This window comes from Pagrus major, chromosome 14 (assembly GCF_040436345.1).
Source record: "Pagrus major chromosome 14, Pma_NU_1.0".
Taxonomy (NCBI): domain Eukaryota; kingdom Metazoa; phylum Chordata; class Actinopteri; order Spariformes; family Sparidae; genus Pagrus; species Pagrus major.
Genome location: NC_133228.1, coordinates 21,216,157 through 21,238,812, shown reverse-complemented (window position 1 = coordinate 21,238,812; position 22,656 = coordinate 21,216,157). Strand labels below are relative to the sequence as shown.

At 43.1% G+C, this 22,656-nt stretch overlaps 2 protein-coding genes across 2 annotated transcripts; one reads left to right on the top strand and one right to left on the bottom strand.

Annotated features, from left to right (window-relative positions):
- The first annotated feature begins 37 nt into the window (after positions 1–37).
- On the top strand, positions 38–14,220 carry parpbp (PARP1 binding protein). The gene is made up of 11 exons (XM_073480630.1): positions 38–110; positions 462–617; positions 1,607–1,843; positions 1,935–2,039; positions 3,130–3,300; positions 3,399–3,553; positions 5,809–5,992; positions 6,090–6,271; positions 7,575–7,656; positions 12,359–12,539; positions 13,120–14,220. The coding sequence occupies exons 2-11, from the start codon at positions 468–470 to the stop codon at positions 13,440–13,442; spliced, it is 1,770 nt and encodes a 589-aa protein (XP_073336731.1). The 5' UTR covers positions 38–110; positions 462–467; the 3' UTR covers positions 13,443–14,220.
- A 109-nt stretch (positions 14,221–14,329) lies between these two features.
- On the bottom strand, positions 14,330–16,219 carry pmch (pro-melanin-concentrating hormone). Its single transcript, XM_073481126.1, has 3 exons — positions 15,971–16,219; positions 14,476–14,617; positions 14,330–14,379 (listed from the first exon to the last, which is right to left on the bottom strand). Exons 1-3 carry the CDS (start codon positions 16,217–16,219, stop codon positions 14,330–14,332), a joined length of 441 nt encoding a protein of 146 aa, XP_073337227.1.
- Positions 16,220–22,656: the final 6,437 nt, after the last annotated feature.

The following is a 22,656-nucleotide window of genomic DNA, read 5'->3' as shown; positions in this document are numbered from 1 at the left end:
TACCACAAGCTGATTGGCTAAGAGGTAGAACGTCATCGGCAATTTAAAATTTCAAAACAGCAGCTGTTGTCGTGGGACGTGTGTTCTCGGAGACTACTACAATATTAGAGGTTTGCACCGCTATATTAACGTTGTTTGTGATTTAGTGTAGCAATAAACATAAAATAATCTTAGTTATATGTGTACATCTTGTGTGGACTGACAAAAAACACATTGTTATTGTTATTATTGTTAAGTTAAGCTACCTGGGTACCAACGAAGCTGAAGTGTCTCCTTTCTATGAGGAAAGGAAAGAAACTTTTACAACCTCTAATGATATTATTGTTACTAGTTGCTTAGAAATTATTTTTATTATGGTTACAGTCGTCTTTCTGCAGTAAAAAACCTGGTTTATTCTTAGTTTTGTGTTGTTTGAATGTCTTGTAAGCCAAATTGACTATAATCCTTTATTTCTGTTTAAGGAAAAAATGGAGTCTGTTGGAGACCACCTGAAGGTGATGCTTAAAGTCTTTAGGAGAGAGTGCCACAAGGTTTTACACTCTGAAAGGACCACCATTCATGGAGCTGATGACATGCTGATGGTGCTGCAGCTGGCCATCGCAGAAGTTAATAAGCAGGTAACCGTTCAAACAGCCTCTCCTCAGTTTGAGTCACTTCAAAATCCCTTATTTAGTCCCTCAAGGAGTGGCAAAAAAGTGTGCAATTCATATACACACACACACGGACAGTCAAACACAGTCCAAAAATGCAAATGTGATCATGCTGACCAACAATATTTAACAACACAAATGTCAAAAATTGAAAGTGCATTTATAAATCTATCTATCTAATTTATAAAGCTGTGTTCTGCTTATAATTTAAAGGAAAAGTTCACCTAAAAATGAGAATTCAGTAATTATCTACTCTCCTCCAAGCGGATGGAAAGTTTTGTAGTCCACAAAATGTTTCTGGACGGCAAAACAGCGTTGCCAAGTTGATTTTGAAAAAAAAGTTTGAAAAGGGTGTAAATAAAGTCTTCTTAAATTGATTTGGGATCTCGGGCCTTCTGGAGACTTGGATTACGCTGGACGAGCTGTATGGAGCCATCTTATGTTTTTTAAAACAAGTCCTCATCTACTTCAGTTGTTTAGGAGAATGCTGTTTTGCTATGAAGCTCCAGAAATGTTTTATGGACCACAAAACCTTCACCTGACTTTCTATCAGCATGGGAGGAGGAGATAATGACTGAATTTAAATTTTTGGGTGAACTTCTCCTTTAAGAGCTGAGGTTAACAACACCCTGCAGTAAGTTATTGTCCTTTTCACAAGGGGAGGAAAAAGTATATTATATTGTCAATAGAGGAGGAATATCATACGATTCCTGCTGTAAGTTATCCACTGCACGAGCCCAATTCACATCATCATCACAACATAGTACAATTGAACCATCAGGCTGACTGTCATCACGTCCATAACTGATGACATTACCGCAGATTTCCGGCTGAGACCGCTCATGGCCCGTTTTTGGACCGTGGCAGAAGGTCTTTTCTGCTTTTTGAACTGATTGGTTCCAGGCCGTCGGTAATTATGGCTGCAGCCTCCACTGTTTTCTCTCTTCCTGTGACAGCACGGCGGAGAGTTCAAAGTGGCTCTGAGTGATGTCCTGATGGCCTGGAAACACTTACTGCTAGACAAACTTCACCTGCCACCCCCCGGCTCTGCACGCTTGGAGAACTATGATCTCATCCTGGAGGCATACGAATCCTTCCTGAAGCGCTCCAACACCGTGGACCTGGTTGATGTCTTCTCCATGTACAAACGGCTGAGACTGGTGGAGTCAGATCCAGAGGAGCCTGTGAGCTCGGTGAGAGAGAATCAGACTGACGATTGTGGACGATCAGATTTGATATCAGCCGATTTATCTCCCTAATTACGTGTGTTTTTTCTTTTGAAAGATCCAGCTGTTTGAGTTCTTATCAGGCAGCATGGAGGTCTCAGAGCTGCCAGACTCCTCAGTCCCGTCAACACCGTCTAGTAAAAGCAGATCCTGCAGCTCACAGGTAATAAAAAGGTGCAACTTGTATCATAAAGCACCATAAGAAACCCTTCTTTCCACTTTGCCCTCGACCATCATTTAAGTTTCTTTTTTAAAAAAATATAATGCTTTTTCTCCCCCTGGCAATAATCCATGCATTTACTTTCCCAGTCTTACTTAATTTCTGCCTGGAGTCCGTCCTGTTCTTATTGACAGGAACTCTATATCATATCACCTGGATTTAAGAGCGCAGTGTGAATTCAATTACCAGGCAGATGTTTAAAACACAACACCATGTGGGGCTCCTGTAACAAGAGTCTCTTTCCTCCACTCTTCTCTTGTCACTTGTGAATTTATGAGTTTTTCGCGGAGGCTTGCTGCTGCTGCACCACCAGCGAGAGTGATGTAATTTTTGGAGTTTAATGCGGGCTGTCAGCTGCTGTTTTTAGGGGTTTGACTCAGGCACTAAAGCTACTGTCTCTCTTTTTTTTTTTGTTGGTGGTTTATAAACACAACCTGGACGGGCCTCAAGCCAAGAGTTGAACTAAAGGAGCAGTTGGATGTTTTGGGAAACGCACAGAGTCACTTTTTGGTGGAGAATTAGACAAGAAAATAAATATTCACGTCTTTCAGAGGCTTATCTTAGAACAAGGGATGTCCCGATTCAGTTCACCTTTTTACAAGGGTTTACTCATGTGCGGTATTGTTTTGATCAAGTAATCTTCAGAATAAGCTTTAAATGCTAAAAATGGCACAAAAACATACGTGATTAATTTTACCTTACTGTACATGTTGTTAAGAAACACATTTTTTTTTTCTGCATCCACTTTGCAGCACAGTAAATCAGGAATTTGTGGACGCAATGAAGATATCATGACTAGTGATACAATCTTTTAGGACAATCTCTTAACTATCTTAGCTTAGCTTAGCTTAGCTTAGTTTAGCATAGCATAAAGACCAGAAACGGGGGAAACGGCTACCCTTGCTGTGTCCAAAGTTCAAAAATGTACCTTCAAACACCTCCGAAGCTCAATGAACTGATTTTGTAAGATGTTTTCTAACTTTAAATGATAATTGTTTACTTTAATAATTTTTATTCTGTTTGTTATTTCTAGATGAAAATGGCCGTGAGAAGGGTTTTCTGCTCCTATCTGAACTTGCTCGTGAACTCCAAGAACGACATGGCCTTGGCGCAAACCCTCGACGTCCCGAGTCGCGCTCTCGGACGACAGGCGTTCACTGACCTGAAGCACGCTGCACATAACAGCAACAATTCTCTGTTCTTGGTAAGATGATAGCGTGTTGTTAGTGATGATGTTTCCACACTTTACATCACTAGAAAACCAAAACTGGAGTAATCCTCTCTCTTTTTGTTCCTTATCAGGCCGTAACATCTTTCGTGAGGGCCATCCAGCTCGGAGGGAAAGGCTACGCTCCAGCTGAGTCCGACCCGCTGAGGAAACATGTCAAAGGCCTGTCCGACTTTGTCCAGTTTCTAGACAACCTGGACGAAATACTGGGGGAGATTCCAGACCCGAGGTAACAACGCAGCCCAACGCAGCTCCCTGTCTTACAACTTTAAACTGCTTCCCAACATTTACAGCCGAGTAAAGCTCAGAGAAAGATGAATCACACATCTTTTACTCTGATTATGTATTTTCCCGTTTTGTAGATATAAAGTTTACATTTGAGAAATAGTTTAATATTTTTCTAATGTCACTTATTCACTTTCTTGCAGAGTTAAATTAGAAGTTCACAGGCAATTTTATTATTTCCTTGAATATCTCTGGGCACTGTAGTTTTCCTTGAACAGGAGTAAATAATGCATTTGGTGGAAACTATTTCCAGCTGGGGACCAAAACACATTAGTTGCTGTGATGCAGCAGGAACATGTGTGTCAAAATAAAGTACAGTGTGTGTTCATGGTAATTAAGGAACACTGCAGGGCTCCAGGGTGGGACTATTTTGGAGTTAAAAAATCTGTCAGAGCGACTAAAAAAAGTCATTGGTCGTGCCGCTGTGCCCGAAAACAGTTTGAGATGATCACAATTTCTTGTTGCGTGTGATTGAAATGATGAAAAACATGTATTTGTATCATTCTTCCTGTTCATCCTCGTTACATAATGTGTTAAGAAATATTATTGGCCATTTGGAGCATAAAGAAATTATTATTATAAGGGCTGGATTCTTCAGCTTTCCAAAAAATGTGAATTCAGATTGAAATAAAGTCATGAAATCTAAGTAGTTTAAGCAGTTTTTCCCCTTATTTGCCAGAGATAAATCACGTATTTGTCATAACTAATCCAACGTACGCTCACAGAAGCAACTTTCCATTTCAAACATTGCACCATAAACATATTAGAATCCCAGAGAAATCATCCTGAGCGGATTAGGGGAAGTAAGAGATTCCAAGAAAAGTTGATCATGCTTCGGTATCTGGCAGCGATCGAGGTCAAATACAGTGAAACTTGTGATTTATGGCTGAATGGGATTTTCTTTGAATTGCTTCACTTCTTCCTACAATTTTGAGTTCATGTTAAATTCTGTTTCCACTCTGTTTTGGCCAACTCTCATGAATTGAATTAAATTCTGAAAGCTGATCCGAGCTCCGCTCTGCGGGGCGCATCGGCCTGGCAGACACCTGTGCACTGAAATCATAAAAATCCACCTGTCCCATCGCAGCAGTAATGACTCCCATCTAAGCTCCTCCATGATAACATTTTGGATTGCTAAAGCATGTTCATCTCTGCTACATCAAAGCCCGTCTCTGTTAAATAACTTGTTCCCCTGTTTGGAGCGCTTACTTTGATGAATTATCCTCAGATCACTTCTCCATACCATTACAGATTATGTCGGATGTCAAAGCGTTTGGCAGCACAACAGAAGTGGCTATCAGAAATGATTTAGCCGCTCAGTCATGTGAGGGTGGAGCTTGGAGGTGAAGCTGCTGGAAGGCACCCTTTGTAGCGACGTTAGCTCGAGCCATAACAACACATGTGATGTTTGTGTAGTAGTGGATTCGACTCCCGCTTGCTCCTCTGAGGGGTTCTCAGTTCTTGAGGCTGATGAGACGGTGATGAACTCGGCCAACATGTGTCTTTCAACAGGCAGCAGTGCCTCGACGCTCTCAGCGGAGTACTGTATTTCCTCATACAAACACCTTCTGTGGAGAGCGCAGGGCCCCTTGTTCGCCGAACATCTGTTTTCCCAAATGATTCAGTTACTCGCTCACATCAGAGCCGGGTCAGGGGTTGGACCACCTCCTCTCCACCTTACTGCGATCTTTTCCCTGCACGCTTTAGTGCACTTGACTGTTAGAAAACCTACAGAAGTGATATGTTGCTATGATTTTTGGACGCGCAGCGCAGACGGTGGAAAGGAGGAAAATCCTGGAGTTTCTCTGCTGACAGTCCATCGCTGAGAGCAGTGACAGTGCCCAGGGTGACTTTAACAGGGATTTGGAGCATATTTTCTGCTTCGTAACTGTTAACATTGGCAGAGCCGTGTTACAGTGAAATAAAGCTCGACTGGATGTTAACACCGAGACAATTACTCTGAGCCCTTAAAGTCAGTGTCCAATTAATTGAAAGTGAAGCTGCAGTATATCTCCTGAAGACATTCAGACGAAGGCCCTGGCTTTTCTGGGTTTTTCAGTTTTAGGAGAGAGTTATTCATGTTGGCAAATATTGGCTGAACTCTTGAACGCTATTAATTCTATCCAGATGAAATCCTGCTTTCCAGAACAAATCCACTTTTTTCTCTCTCATTGTGACTGTCGCTGTGTTTATTCTCAGTGCATGCGGAGCCAGGCTGGTGGCCGCCATCAGGGCAGCGCTGGTGAAGGGACGCAGCAGCGGAGACGCAGTGTACGCCGCAGCCGACGAGACGACGAAGGAGCTGAAGGAGAGGATCTGCCAGCTACACCAGATCCAGAAACAGACCGCTAATGGAGGCGGAACGGGGATCAGCCCTGCCAGGGTAATGTATAACCTCCACTCTCTCAGCCAACGAGCTATAGTTCTGGCCATACATTCACACAAAAAACCCACTCCATCTTCTCGCTGCTCCTCTCCAGCCAAGGGCGTACGCAATCAATCACGCCACAGCGTACGGAGGTCGGGACACCGTGAAGGTGCTGATGGCTCTGCTGGATGAAGAAGCGTCGACGCCTCTGTGTCGCAACAAGGCGGAGCTGCTGTCTGAGGACCAGCCCGTCCTCAATGGAGCCGAGGGGAGCTGCATCCTCACCTTGTTCAGGTCGGCACAAACACTCGTGTAGCTCTAACAGGGACCAGATGTTTTATAGTTTGATGCAGGTCATAGGGATTCATCCACCACTGAAATATCTTAACAAATATTGAACGGACAGACATTCATGATCCCCAGATGATATATCCAACTGACTTTGGTGATTTGGTGCCTCAACTGCAATCCATCTAATAGTTGATTGCTGTGAAATCACAGAAACTCTGGTAATTGTCAGAAGACATCGTCATTGCAAGCATGTTCTGCCTGAAATTTACCCATCGCAGTGGATTTAGAAACACGTGCAGAGTGCTAATAATACTGTTTTTATTGTTCAGTTCATTAAAGATGAGGCATCATCTCAAGGAGTCATTTGTAATGGGTCTTAAACTAAGCTAAACGCGTTGCAACATCCTTCAGGGGTCGAGTAAACGTTCATAAATTAAATCTGATCATGGAAAAGAGGCTCGTGCTGCTGACAGTCTGGGATGTAAACACTGATGTCGTCCTCCTTGGCTGAGCTGTAACGTTGGCTCGCCGCTCCATGAGTAGATGCTGATACGGTTGGTGGATGTAGTGCGGTAGACAGAAAATAGTTCCTACATGAAACTGCTCACGACAAGGGTCTGTGGATTATCTTGAGTAACCGGGTCATGAGTTCTGGAAACACGGTTTCTGAAATGTGTTTTTTGGACGCTTGTAGCTCCTCACGCAGAATGCCATCTAGTTCTATTATAATAGACAGAAGGCAGACGTCTCCAAAGCTCGGCAACACACACCGAAAATAATCTAGATGAATAAAAAGTGCTAAAGTAAGAAGAAAAATATATATAATTGATTTTAGGATAAACTATTCCTTTTAAAGAAAGTCCTCACAGAGCTCTGAATCAGATCTGAGTATTCTCACTACCACAGGATTCAGTCGGAGTGGGAAAGCCCCTGAAACAGCAATTAGACCAACATGAGACTCTACAACTGTCTACTGAAACCATATGGAGGAAAATCCTCCCACACCACACTGGAACAATTTCTCCGGTCAAACATCTGAAATAAAAATAATAACATTAAAAAAAAAACAGCCACTGGCTGTGGTGGAGGGGGGAACCTACATTATTCTGAGGTGGATGACATTGAATGGCTCGTATCCAAGTTTCTGCAAAAGCCCGACATCAGCTCCGTCTGCCGCTGGTGAAAACATCTGTCACGTGTTGTGCGAAGCTGCAGTGTTTGTAAGAAGCGGTGGGCAGATTTCTCTGTTAGTGTGACCGTGTAACCTTCTACTTTTTAATTTATAAACCTCTTGTCTCTGCTTCAGATCCCCTGAAGTGTCTGCTGGATGTTCTCCAGAACCTCTAAAGAACCGAGTCCAGAGCCGGCTAGAGCTGCTCAAACCCAAGGTAACGTGGGCCCCTCCGTCCAAGAGCCCCAAATCCAAACCATCAGTTACTTCAAATTGAATCAGATGTACAAACATTGAAAATAATGTCTTTACATCCTGTAATTTCTCCCTGGTATTATATTATTTATTTTCTTAGCTGAAGCGCACATCTTAACTGACTTCCACGGTTCCCGTTTGCACAGCTGTGTTTTAGCTCTTAGTGTTGGTTTGAGGGTGCTGTTAAATCCGTGGCATAAAACGACGTATTCGTGGGGGATTCGAGCCATTAACCAATCGTCATGATTAGTGATCCTATTGTCTGGGCTCAGCTCCGTTTGCTTACGGTGCACAATACAACACACTCTTATATCCCAGAGTGAGACCTCTTCCGTCCTTCCTTCCTTCCTGGCTGTCGGCTCAACTGTTCTCTCCTTTTACCTCAGTGGTTTCTGGTCAGTGTATGGAGGCCCGATGCTGCCATTAAAAAAAAAAAAAATGAAGAAAATAAAGATGAAAACTAAGCTTGATTTGAAAAATAAATAAATCACGTCATAATTATGAGATAAAAAGTCATAATTTCAACTTTTTATCTCAAAATTGTTTTGTTTTTTTATCATCATTTGATTTTTTAAAATTTTTTTTTTTTTAAATCTCAGAATAATGACTATTTTCGACGTTCAGTGTTTCCCGTACGTAGGCTTTACTTGGGCGGCCCGCTAAGGTAAATTAAGACTCGCCTGGGCAGATAAAATCCGAATTCCACTTTTTGTTTTCCAATCAACGATGTAACACCTCGTCACACACATGCGTCCGCTCTGGCATCAGCAATTTACTTCAGTGTTTCCCACACATGAATTTATTTGGCCGCCACATATTGGCGCATCCTGACCCCGATCCTCACTCAAGACACCCGTCAGTGAATAGCATGATGTTATAAACTCCGATACAGTGGATGCCGGTGTGGTTTTTTTGTCTCCTGGTAAAACCAACGAAGAAGAGGAGGAGTAGTTAACGCGGTTGGCTTGACCGGAACTTCCTCTGCGAAGAAGATGGCTGGCCTGATTGTCGAGATCAAGCCCCCAGGAAGAGCGCCAGGCCACGAAGACAGTTTTCATAGTGGCCAAACCGTATAATTACATCGTCACGCGATGCACTGGGGCCCAAAAAGACATTTGGCCGTAAGTTAACATTGTGAAAGAAGAGTCTGTAAAACGGTGGATACTTGTTTTTGAGCCTCACAACCCCCGCAAAATGACTTGGTTAGCCAGACGCTAAACCGGACGTTAGCCGGCCTGGTCGGCGGACGTCTCCAGTGTGCACGCTCTATAGGACTTTACTGTTTGTGTGCTTTTGTTGTTGAACAAAGAGACTTGTTTCTTTAGACACGTAATTTTATCACTCGTAGTTATCAGAACGTACACTCTGTACGTGCCGCTGTGCTCTGCTGCTTCACACTTTTTTTTTAAGTAAACGTATATCGTAAACAATCTGATACAAAAACCTTAGATTCGCAGGTTGATAAGTAGCAAGAAATTGCAATATAGAAATGTCAATGTTTTGTTGCTATCAACAGATATGTCTTTGTTTTGTTTTTTGAACTCCAACTTGACACTGCTTACATGCTAATGCATCAGTAATAATAATCTAAATAGATTATATCTGTTATGTCACTAAGAAAGGGCTCTTCTGCACCCTGTTAACACTTTCGCTCTTGAGAACTTCAGCTAAAATGTGCTTATTTTGACTTCAGTGTTAAATTACAACCTCTTCCACAAACACTCAACAACTGCTGAGTCACCAGAAAAACACTGACACAACCAGCTTTAGGTTGCAGGTCGGGCTGATCTTTTGACACGAGGTAGCTCCACTGTGTGAACCCCTTTTTTTTTTTTTTTTGAACATGTATGCTAAACAGATTTTGTGAAATGGCTCCTTTATTTGATTGCGCTAGCAGATGTCATTTTAGCTCCCCACAATCTGGCTGCCTTCCTGTTTGAGTGCGCTGTAATGGTCCCTGGGCAGCTCACCGCTTCCTGAACTCGGTGAGCGGAAGCTTTCTGCATCAATTTCACTTTGAAGATGCCATATCAGTCGCGTAATTCGACTAGCAAGGGAAACTTGAAAGGTTATTGTTTCCTGTTGTCTGCTGAATGACTTTATCCCCGACTTCTCCAGCGGTTTCATCATGCACTGACGTCAACTGGCACACACAGAGATGGACAGATTTAGTTTCTGATCTTGGGACGCTTCCAAATCCCTTTTCTCAGTGATCTAAACAAAGAAAAACTCGACTTAAGCCCTTAATGCCCATTTATTGTTGCTCCTCTGTGACGTCAGTAATGATGTGACTTGATTGCATTGATGCATTTTTATCTCGGGATGATTGTATCAGTCTTTGATGCTGATAATAGTCACCGCACCTGTTGCTCATTCTCCGTGTTTTTTATCACCTGTGTGTGAGAACAAATGTCAAAACATAAAGCTGCAGAAATTGCTTCCACCTGCGTTTGGAAGTCCTTTTCGGGAATGTCTCGATCAGGTGTCTCCAGCATCGTGTCAGGTAGCGTGCGGAGGTTATTTCAGGACAGCCTTCGGAGGAATGGGGGCCGTCTGACCACTTGGTGCCATGTTGGGCTCCCACCTGTTGTAATTGGATTAGATGTTCTCCGTCAGTCATAGTTTGGCCGTGTTCACTCTTCCGTCCCCTCCCATTGTTTCTGGGGCGTCTCAGATATGTTTTATTAGCATGCAACTCCGGGCAGCGTACATTTTTAGCTCCCATTATTGAAGTGTGCCTCGTTCTCGGGGTCACTGTTGTTTTAGGTGCTCTTTTAAGAAGTTCTTTGGAAAAAGCACAAAAGGCTTTGATCCCTCTGTGCCTCACGTACCCACCCAGCTTTGCTCGCTGTACTTTTCCCTCAGATTTCTCCTCCCTACTGTGGCCCACTGGCCTGAAGGGTGAAATCCTTGGATTGTGATAATCCCAAGCAGGCGTAGATCAAACGGTGGATGAAAAGCTGAGGGTGTGCTCCAGGGCCAGGATTGTACTCTTCAGCATCGTTCACTTTGTTTTTAACTTAACTAGGTTGTCAGAAAAAGACGTTTTAATGAGGTGCTGTTCTACCGGCTTTGACATGTAATGGTGATTAGATTGGAAAATAAGATTCTCATGATAGAAGCGGTGTAAAGTTGGGCTAATGTAGGATTCATTAACCTTTTTTATAAATGAATACGGCAGTAATGAGGCGGCCTGCGATCAGTGTAAAGAATACAGCAACGTATATCAGATAATTACAGCAGAAGGGATCGATTAGATTAATAACGCCTTGGTCTGTTGCATTTGAGGTAAAAGTCAGAAAAATATGTTTTCAAATCCAAGAATCTCAGCTCCCAGCCCAAGTCACTGATACTGATCAACAGCCATTTCGCAATTTACATTTTTTGATGAAATGTCCAGACAGCTATCAGATGGACTGGCCTGAACTTTGGTACAGATGTTCATTGTTCCTAATAGCTTTGGTGATCCTCTGACTGTTCACGTAGCGCCTTCAGCAGGTCAACGTTTTCATTTCCCAGTAAAATATCAACAACAACGTCTAAGAGATGGATTTACACCGACAGTCACGATTCCCAGACAACGTAACCGAATAACTTGGGTGATCCCCTGAACGTTCCTGTCGCACCACCCTTAGGTTCACAGTTGTGGCTTTTAGAGAAATGTCCTTGGATGGATTGCCATGAAGTTTGGTTCAAACATTGATGGTCCTGTTCATGATGAATTTTAGTATAATCATTTTGGTGACCCCTTTGTTTGTCATTTAACGCTATAACCACATCTATTGCATATCTGTCTGTCCTGAGAAAGGGATCCCTCCTCCTCTGTGGCTCTTCCTCCGGTCTCATCCCTCATTTTTTTTCCCCTGTTAAAGGTTTTTTTTTTTCAATATGGCAAGTTTCTCCTCACTCGAATCGAGGACCTTATCCAAGGACAGAAGATGTTGTACTGTGTACAACTGTAAAACCCACTGAGGCAATGTGATGTGATTTCGAGCTCTATAAATACAACTGATTTGATTTCTGCGGCCATTTTGAGCCGCAACTGTGACATTTGTTACTTTGATAACATCTCACTGCCGATCGATGCTGGTTTTAGCTAAGCTCAAGCTCAAGTTATTTTCCTTAGTCTGTGGCCAAACACCAAAAAGTGGTATTAAAATATTTTAGACGTTTGACATGTAAACTGTTACGTGACACAGGTTTTTTACCCTGAATTTCTTATAAACAAACATTGTGATTGATTCTGTTGTAATATTTAATGTATTATGCAAACACAAACTCAGATGGTGACCATGGTAACCTTTACGACTGTAAGATAACTGCATGTTAGCCCTTCATTGTGAGTGTGTGGCCGTGCTAGCCTTGTTCTTGAGCTCAAGGCTCTGCAGTCCCAAGGTGAAGCCTCACAGAGCAGCTAGCATGCCTGCAGAAATTTGGCATTCCCCTCTGTCAGCTGAAAATATGCAGGAGTGGGAAATCACTTCTTGAAATTCAAGTGCAAGTTTTTTTTTGTTTTTTCTTTCCCTCCAAGCACCAAAGTAAAAAGCCAAAAAGTAGGTAAGTTTTGGAAGCTGAACACCTGGGCCACCTGCCCGGAGTAATTGATACTGATCATCCATATCATATCCGGTGGATTCAGGGTTTTTTTTTCCTGTGTGTTCCAGGCCAAAGACAGAGTCATTCGATCCCAGTTTGCGTGCACATACAAAGATGAAGACCTGCCACTCAACCGTGTGCTGGAGTTCCCCAGCACCAGCCAGGTCCCGACCTGCGTGCCCCCAGCTCCAAAACCCACAAACATGCCAGCTGTGGATGAGGATGAAGATGAGGAGGAAACAGCCACAGGTACACATTCAACCCTACGCTCACTTTAGCGTTCCCCACTGCACGCAGGGAAAAAGCTCCAAATGTCAACACAAGCGTTGCAGCGTTCCCTTTCTGTCGGGATCGATTTCTGTTTCCTCTGACGCCACACAGCTGGACGGAGGCCCAGGCACGCCCTCTCGGCTCCGGCCTTGAACCCTTCCCAATCCTAGCCCTGGGACTGGTGCTAACCATCAGCCATTAAATGAATCCCCATTCTATAAAACCTGCTCACACCCACATCTGTAGTAAAAGCTTGAGTGCACACACACACACACACACACACACACACACACACACACACACACACACACACACACACACACACACACACTCTCACAGACTTCTTGCCCATTTCCCCGTCTGTCTTTTGTTCCGTGGGAATTCGGGCTCGGCTCCATCAGGCGACATGACGAATGTTAAATTTCAGCTTCATAGAATAAACACACAGCCTGCTCAAACTAGAAGCTAACGTCAGCAATTTCGTCACAACATTTTCCTTTTTTTTTGTTCCTCCTACCAGTTTGTCACACTTGCGTTTGCTTTATTTCAATCTTTCCAGCCAAGCCTGAATGTCTAAATAAGGAGCAGAGCGCTGAGCAGCAGGGGGCTGCTGCTCCTGCTGCTCTCGGGCAAAGAAGTGGAAATGCCCAAAACAGAGGTGCAGCAGGCCCGGGCAATAAAAAGAAAGCTGGTGTCCAGACGCAGAGCAAGAGCAACAAGAGGAAGCAGGTGGATTCTGACCAACATGGAGGATCAGAGAATGAGCCTCCACAGAAGAAACAGCCCACAGTCAAAGTGCCTGCAAAGACCGTCAGCAAGGCCTCGAGTAAGAAGAAGCTGATAGCCGGACAGGGAAAGCTAACCAGCTTCTTCAGAGTCTAATGATCGTGATCGTGGACTCTGTAGTTGTATCTGAACGTTCCAATTAAGTCTCAGTTCATCTGCTGACCATTGTTTTAATTAATGTGTCGAAGTTAGCTTAACGTTTTGGGAATTATGCACATTTGCGTTTGAGTTGGATGAGAAAATCAATGCCATTCTCATGTCCGTACACTAAATATGAAGCTAGTGCTAGCAGGTGATTAGCCTAGAGAAAGAGCGAGCAAGCTAACCGCTAACAAGTAAAATAAGTAAAATTGACCAAAGTTTCAAAAATCTGTTTACAACCACCTCAGCAAAGCTGAACAAACCCTTTCCCCAATTCCGGTTCCTATGCTAAACTTAGCTATCTGGCTGCTAGCGGTAGCCGTTGCTTCATATGTAGCGCACACACAGGAGAAATCTTTTCATTTAACTTTGTATTTCCCAAAATATTGTATCCCAAACTATTAAAATCTTAGTCTATAAAATGTTAAATGATAGCAAACTGAAACCATACAATCGTGAATCACTTTTCATAATTATTTCAGATACATTATCTGTTGATTACCGAATTGATTCTTCATTTTCCAGCTAGTTTAAGTGGCATCAGCACTGTGGAAAGTGTGGGTGACTGCAACATGAATGGATCAGGTCGGCACACTTTATTTCTTCTCATCAAGACGAATGTATTTAATCACTAGTCATGTTTATCTATTTATAAAATTCTGCAAAGAAATCAACTCTGTAAATACGATGCAAACTTTTTTTTCTTTTTAATAAACTTTTATTTTGTTTTATATTTCTCTGCGCTCTCATTTTCTACAAGTAAATGCGTTTCAGTGTGACACATAGCGGCCTGGAGGAAGAAATTTTTTACAGCATGTTGAAGAAGCAACACAGGGACACATTTATACTTCCCAGCAGGGTCGGTACACCCTGCCTATCATACACCGCAGCACTAGAAGGAGAAGGAAAGAAGATTTGTGTTAGTAAATATGAAAATCAACTGCATTGGGAGGTATGTTTTCAGAGACATGGGTTTGCAGGTACTTACTGTCGAGGTCGGTGTTTCTGCGATCGATTTTCAAACTGTTCTCAGCAGGAGCGTCGCTCAAACTCCGGTCTGTGAGCAGAGGAAGGCTCCGAGCGAAGGCCGGGTTCAGCCCGCGAATACTGTGTCCCTTCAGCCTCATGTCCTGAACACACAGTATTGATCGGTGATTAAATGTGGCACCATGCGACCGCACACAGTTCCATACCACAGGATCTGAACCCTTTGCTTTTTTTACTTGCAGCACAGGTGTTGGATCTGTGTTTACCAGCTGATCCAAGCCGCAGGAACCCCAAATGGAAGAAATGTGTTTCCCCCCGTTTTTACTACATCACAGTGGCCCGTTTTCTTCCACTGCCCCAGTTCACCCAGATGTCTTTGTTCTGTTCTGTTCCCCATTACCGCAGAGATAACCACCATGTTCATGACACACAGGAGACGCAACCGCCAGATAAACTCGCAGCCAAACGTTTGAGGGAGCACAGATATATCATCATTCTTCCCACTGCGGCTCCAATAAATCTTTATAGGCTTGTGATCATTTGACCTTTTCGGCTAATAGTATTTCCCGGTTTTCCAACGCTGCTGTAAAAGATTTTCATAGATGTGTATGAAATATTGACTTAACAGTAGACGAGAGAGCGGTGGCCAGTTGAGAGGGGTCAGATGTGCAGTACGCAGGATGGAGATAATGTGCTCTTTGTTGACCTGTGGTGAGCTGAAATCTCATACAGTGAATAGTTATGATGCATGACAGTCATTGGCAGAGTTCAATGGCTGCAGAACGAGACTAGCCAGATACATTCATTTAGGATAATTTAACTAATAATAGTCCAAGTGGCTGGTAACTCTGCATTGGATTGTTGTTGAGCTAAAGACTTTAAAGAATTTGTTCGTGCAAATAACGAAAAAAAAGATGAAAACTAAGTTTCTTCGAACTGTGGTGCTATCTAGCCATTTTTGAGCAGCACCATTGTAATGAAGGATGCTGGAAGTCAACGTTTCAATTCCCTGTTTACACTGTGAATAAACAAAACAACATTTTATTGATGGTAAACATGTCAAATTTTACAAATACAGTAAACGGTAACCAATATAGGCTACTTCTTTGTCGCTCCAGGGGAAATTCCCCAGACTCCCTTATAAAATCTCTTGATTTTGAGAGTTTCTGAGTTGGGAGCAACTTTATAAACTCTTTGAAATCCTGTCATTGACAAATTCTAAATTATTTGGGTCTTGTTGTTAATTCGGCAAATATTATACATGAAGTTCTTCTTTTGTTGTGTAACAAACATTGTCAAATGTATCTTACTGCTTGTATTAAATGATGATAGAAGTAGCCGTGTGCAGTCATATGGAAAATTAGGATGCCATACATTCAGATCGAGAATCATTATTTACAAACCCAAATGTTTTTTTTAAATAAAGTTATTAGTGACCTTTTTAAAAACATGCTCAGGCTTGGAAAAGTCTTTAACGATGGAGATGTGACACTTACTGAGAGGACGTAGATTTTAGGGCTTCCGTCTTCGTCCCTCGCGTTGTTGTCCAGCACGTGGTTTCGTCTGTACGCAGGAGGAACCACGGCAGGCTCGGCCATGGGCTCGTCCCCCGCTATCAAACCGAGGCCGTCTTGCTCGTTTACGCCGTCTTCTACTTTATACGCAGGCATCGCTACGGCGACCAAGTGGCTGCTCAGCTCAGAGAACAGCAGCAGAGCGTACAGGACAGTGTAGACGGAGACCATCGTATCTATAATATCTAGCTCTGCGGTCTTTGACTGGTCTTCTGTTCTGTTGACTGTTACGACGCTCTCAGTCGTCTTATATATTCAGTCAGGGTGCTTTTTGCTTACAACCTAATACTGTTAAGCGTCATGTTTCCTGCAGATGTGCATCCAGCTTAAAAGGCCGAAGGTTGCAAGAAGAGTAAGGGTCACCGATATGTGTTCCTTCATAAAGAAAAAGCTGAATAACTCTTTTGTCTGTAAAGAGATGTGGCGAACAAGATGTGAATCAAGTCTAATTCAATCACAGTACAGAGTGGTGTCAAGGAGGCTCACATGAGGTCAAAGGGCACGAACTGATTGTGAATGTTTTACTTCAAAATCCTCATCCTGAGATGAACCCAGCAGGTAATCGGACAAAGACTCACAGCGCCCAGGGGAGACGCTCATTGAGTGGTCGTAATAAGTCATTTTCTCTGAATGGCAAAGAAAAATCCTATGATGGACCATTCACAAAGGTCACTCCGGCCAGTTGTGAGACTAATGAGGAAAGGCTAAAGCAGTAAATTCAAAGGAGTAGTTCGGCAGGTAACTTAGGTAACAAAAAAAGTGCCTAAAGCTCCCAAATTAACACGTTATATCTTGTTCGTAATGACTCTGGGAGGTCACTGCGCCCGGCCAAGAAACATCCTGCCACGTAACCCTCCAACTATTGGATGGATTGCCATGCAATTTTGACAACTCATGGTCCCCAGAAGATTAAACCCCTTACTTTGATGATCCCGCAACTTTTCCTCTAGCGCCACCACAAAGTTGACATTTGTGGTTTTGAGTAAAATGTTCATCATCTCTTGGATGGATTACTGTGACATTTTGTACATTCATGGTCCCCAGAGGATGAATCCCCCTGAACACAACAAAGTCGGAAGAGCAAACTTTCCAATGTGTAAAATCTTGCATCTGAGGAGCATGTGAATGCAGCATCAGTGTGTTAGCTTTACGAATGTTGCTCAGTTAACATGCTAACGTTAGCCTTTAGCTCAAAGCACTGAATCTTTTTCCACTTTGGTTTTCGTGCAGAATAAATAAAGAAGATTTAATGTTGTAATTGGTGAGCTTTACAGATGCTGGAAGCCCGGTTTTGTTGCAGTGCTAGGCTAGCTGTTTCTAGTCAACGGGCTGATGGATGTAGCCTCATAATTACTTGACAAATAGGAGATCTTCTTATTTAACTCTCAACAAGAGAGTGAAAGGACTTATTCCCCCAAATCTCAAGCTACACATTAGAAGAACTTGATATGCCACGGCTCTGTGATCAAGCCTTGGGAGCATTTGATTGACAAGCACCCACACCAAGATGGCGATCACCAGTTGATGACAAAAGGCGGAGGCTTGCAAAAGCCAAAGGCTCCTCATGTTGACACAGCTCTTCGCAGGCTTCTTCTCAGCTCAAAAGGCTTACCTTATTAACATCGCAGGAGCCGTAGCACAGAGGATGGAGAACCCATACATGAATAATAGCTATTGAACTCAGCTGAAGTGATTTTACTTGGAGCAGTCAGGCTTTATTTTGTAAGTATTATTGTTGGAGGGCGAGGACTTCTACTGAAGGACTGAACTTGTCCACAGGGGCACGGCCGTTCCAGCAGAAGCACAACTGAACTTGTGAGCTTCGTGCTCTGTTGTTGTAACCTTTCTCGCTCTTTCCCTCTTTCTGATAATCCCTCCCTCCCTTTTCCCATTATTCCCCCCGACCCAGGCTGTATTAACGTTGTGATACAGACAGTAGACATTCTGCAAATCAGTGCGAGCCCACCTGATCCAAAGCCTCTGGGCTCCATCAGCTTCCTTGGCACACGCGGAGAAGATTCAACAAACTCTGAGCCGTGGTGAAAGTCTTTATCTTGTAACTGCTCTGCGATTCTAAGAAATCATTACCATAATTCTCTAACAAAGAGCATTAGCCAAAAAGCCAAATAATCTTATGAGGACCAGATGTGATTCGGTGGGTATCCATGAACATTATTTACTAGATCTTTATGTTTCCACAACAGAGCTTGTCAAATCCTCAACCCATGCCAGCGAAGTTTATTCAACTACTGACGGCGCTGTCGCTGATTTACAGTTGATCCCGTTTGTAAGCGGCCGTAATTGCGTCCAGATTCGATTCGTGTATGGTTTAAATTTTGAACTCGAGGAAGCTGCGGAGTGGTTTTTTCATCGGCTCTGTCAGCTGCTTGCATCACCTGTCAGTCGCCGGTGCTGTATTTCAATCACACCGCCTACGGCTTTGTGCGTAAAGAGACCTCAGAAGGCCCGGGCCCTATGACATCAGTAGCAGCATTGTTTTATAATCCTCCGAGGGCCAACGCATTATTTCCTCGTCCTGTATTAACACGCTGCCTTTCATCACCGACACTCGTCTTCTAATAGAAAATATAGAGGGAAAGAAAAAAACACAAACAGTGTTGCAGCAGAGGGGAAACGGCTCCGGTTCCAGGGAAATGTGATGCACCGATGCGCCATGTTTGATATGTGTGTGTTTGTGCGGCGGAGTCGTGCCAGAGGCCGGCGTGCTGCATTCAGCAGAGATGCGGGTGCAAAAGGGGGGCGAGGGGGCGCATTTTGGGCAGGATTTTTTTTGTTGCCCAGAGAACAGACCATGGTTTCCTGGAACAATGCAGCTGATGAGAGTCTCTCCAAGGAAAATAAGGCTCTGACATCATGGGTTCTTAAAGCACACAGCTGAGCCAACACTCTCTCCTACTATAATCAAGCCTCAGTGAATTTCCACTGTCGACTGAAATTGAGAAAGAGGGAGAATCTCCTTCAATGGTTTGGACACTTTTTTATATATATACATGTGCACTAAAAGGACATTTCACACCTCAAAATCTAAAAAATTTTCCTCTTGACTGTCTTACTATTTATCCATCTAGATTGTTTTGGTGCGAGTTGCCAAGTTTTGTGAGAGACGTCTGCCTTCTCTCTAATATAATGGAACAAATGGCTTGTGGTGCTAAAAGTGCCAAAGAAGTACATTTATAAAAACCCAATTTCTTTCCAGAAATCACGACCCTGTAAAACAAGATGATCCACAGACCCTCTTGTGAGCAGTTTCATGAAGGAACTATTTTCTTTCTACCGCGCAGAAGGAAGCGTGCGTCCACTCACGGACGAGAGGGTCGTGCTCATGACAGCGTGGAATGTAAACATAAAAGTTCCAGTGAAGTCAAAATCGATAATTAAGTGTTTTTATCACATGTGTTTGGCTCCAGGTCGCACCTGTGTGCCAGTATCAGGCCCAGCAGTGCCAAAAAAGTCATTTTGTAGGTACTTTAGAGTTTGTAACTTCCTGGAAAACAATGAAAATGTTTGCTAACGCTAATTTTGCATCCAGTCAATGCTCTCTTGAATTTTATTAAGCTGCTAAGAGCGAGGGAAAGAAAGACCTCACCGGGTATTGTACAACAATGCAACTTTATAACTCTATTCACTTTATTCACAAAACTTGGTCATATTTTATGTAGAAAGTGTTTTCCGATGTCCTCCGGCTGCAGATAGCACTCCACGAGCTGTTTCACGGGAATTTTAATGGTGTCTTCCTCGGCTGAGCCTTAACGTTAGGTAGCTTATTTAGCTTTGTTAGCTAGCCTCACATCCACGAGTAGATGCACGAGTCCTTCTGTGCGGTGATACCATTGGCCGGGGTAGTTCACCATTTTGGCGCTTTAAGCACCCCAAGTTGAGCGCTAACTAGTTCCTGATGCCTGAAACAAGGTCTGTGGCTAGCACAAGCTTAATATATTTACATGTTTTGTTCTACGACATAAAAAACACAGTTGCTAACAAGTGGCAAAATGAGACTATAGAGGTTGTCATGGACATTAAATGTCATCACACCAAACACGGAGACTCATCTACTCACTAGTCCGTCCTTAAAGGAGGACTTTAGTTGCAAAGATTAATATAGTGTAGTACGAAGCTTAGTGGTGGTGGCAGTGAAGTCATGAAACCACGATGTTGTTTGTTTATAGCCTAATGTTAGCCTTTTACTTCTGGCGATTGCATTTACGCTTCAAAAATCATAAAAGTTGTGGTAATCTGTGAAGATTATCTTGCTCAACAAAAGTGTAAGTATTACTACCTTGTCATAAATGCTTATATTTAAAAATCCATCAGCTTTTTGACGAGGAAACCAGGGCGATGCTAACTTCTGCGTTAGCTTAAAGAACTACATCCCTGCGCCACTTAAAGACGAAAATGTATTTTTGATTTTGGGGTGGACTGTCCCTTTACTCTAGCAGCTGACATGCCTGTTGTAGCTCGAGGCTCACAGTGCACTTGTTGGACTCTTGTGTCTCTATTTCCTTTTACATCTGGCCTTGGCTCGCGATGACGATAAAATGTGACACGAGGCTACTTGTAAATTTGTCATGATCGACTCATCCCGAGCCAAGACTGGATACTAGCCTCAGGATACGAGAATATTTGGGATTAGAGACAACAAATGCTGAGTTGACAGCAGCAGGGAATAAAGGTTAAACCCCGAGAAGTGAAATCCTGTGTGTCCTATTGGAACAAAAAATGAATGGTTGAAGTCTGATGAAGCCTTACAACCACTTTTCCTGTAAAACAACCAGTAGAATAAGTAGTAAAATTGGTGAGTGTAGTAAAACAGACCACAAGGTCATTCAAAAGACAATTGTGTGCTTAAGATGAGGAGTTGAAGAGTGTGGAGAGATTGTGTTTCAGGGCTCGGTCCAAAATCTGTGTCCTTAGATGCACTGGATCCCGAGTGCAGGCAGATCAATGGGAACGGATTGTGTGCTTTCCAGAACCATACTGGTTTTTGAGGTTACGCAAACATCTTCGTGTTGCACCATGTAATCCAAAATTAGCACATATAGGAGGATAAACAGCATTTTCAATACGTTCTGACGATAACTGTGCATTCGTGTTCACTTTGATTATTGGCTTATTCGTTATGGCTTGGTCGCTGCCCAGGCTTCTGCTCTGCACACAATTTCTCCCTGATTTATTTGAACTCTAAATCTTGCAAGCTTGCAGCCTGCAATTGGACCATTAGGGTGAGATAATTGATTCTGTATTAGTCATAGAGACGGATGAAATAACATCCAGGATGGCCGGGATGACCTGGACCTCGCCAACCTTTTCCTGCTGCTGCTCCACATTTTGATCTCCTGCCGTCTGCCAGAGAGCCAATTTATCAGGGTTTGATCGTTGTCCCACGAACATCCGTTTGAAAAGTGCTGACAGTGAGTGAGTGAGTGAGCGAGCGAGCGAGAGAGAGCTCAGCGCTGTCACTGCGAGCATCCTCGAAAGGGCTGAACATGCAGCTATGGCCTCAGGGAGCACCACACCCCTGCTTTTGTTTGCTCTGGCGGACCCCGCCACCTCTTAGGAAATATGACTTTGTCATTCAGCACGCACAGAACGCCGAGATTCAGCCTCAGCTTCGTCTATAGCCCCGAAAGATTTACACCCCTGCTTTGTAATTATCTTGCTGTTTATGTGTCTGAATCCACAGGGTTCCTCATAAAAGCCATATAGAGTTTTTACCCGTGTCATGTTGCGTAATAGAGGGAGTGATGTCTGTTTCCCCAGAGGTTTTTATGAGTGTATGTGCATGCAGCATGAAAAACTCTCCAGCCAGTTCTGTGATGTTGACAAGTGGTTTATTCAGCAGGAATGGTGAACAATTTGTCAGTATTTTTTGTTTCTACAGAAGGCAATCGAGCACCATAAATAACAGCGCTGTAATCAAACAGTTTCTTGGACAGTGAGCTTCAGGAAATGACATTTTACTCATCAAACAACCTCACAGAATGTCGCGCTTTTTATTGATTAAACCCACACCGAGTGACAAGCAGACATGTTTGAATGATTTCGTAGTCACGTGATTTTGAAGTCGGTCGCCGTAGCTTTTCTTCATCGCTGCTCCGAAATGTGCCAGATACACCGAGGGACTCTGGCTCACTTTGCTTTTCTACTACACAGGCTGTATTTCAGGTACCAGAGACTGTGTGTGAAGGGTGTAGCTGCAGTGCAGTTCAGACAAGGATGGCATCAACTGATATATAATGATCTGGGTTTAGTTCATGACACAGGCCTGATATAATGCTGAGTGAGGCTTTGTTCTCATTAAAAAGTCTTTGGTTTGTACTGTATATCTGAAGATCTTGAAGGAACAGAGCTGTTCTTCTACGAGCGTCTTTTTTTTTAAATTTCAGCCGCCAGGTCGACTGATTACACAATTTGAAAAAAAAAAAGGAATAAACACCAAAGTACAAATGCAAATTTTAAAAGCTTGATCATGACAGATAAAAACACACTTAAATTAATCGTTGAAAATAAGTCGTATATCAGAGTTGCTTACAAATGTTTTAGTTGAAATAAATTAAACTCCTGGCTTACTGTTAAAGCGAGACTATGCA

Bases quoted from the DNA above. Each gene is read 5' to 3' on its own strand.
- pmch (XM_073481126.1), bottom strand. From the start codon at position 16,219: ATGGTCTCCGTCTACACTGTCCTGTACGCTCTGCTGCTGTTCTCTGAG. The intron at 14,618-15,970 runs GTAAGTGTCACA...CTGTGTGTTCAG, and splicing joins CTAAAATCTACGTCCTCTCA to GACATGAGGCTGAAGGGACA. The intron at 14,380-14,475 runs GTAAGTACCTGC...TTCTCCTTCTAG, and splicing joins CAGAAACACCGACCTCGACA to TGCTGCGGTGTATGATAGGC.
- parpbp (XM_073480630.1), top strand. From the start codon at position 468: ATGGAGTCTGTTGGAGACCACCTGAAGGTGATGCTTAAAGTCTTTAGG. The intron at 5,993-6,089 runs GTAATGTATAAC...GCTCCTCTCCAG, and splicing joins CGGGGATCAGCCCTGCCAGG to CCAAGGGCGTACGCAATCAA. The intron at 12,540-13,119 runs GTACACATTCAA...CAATCTTTCCAG, and splicing joins TGAGGAGGAAACAGCCACAG to CCAAGCCTGAATGTCTAAAT.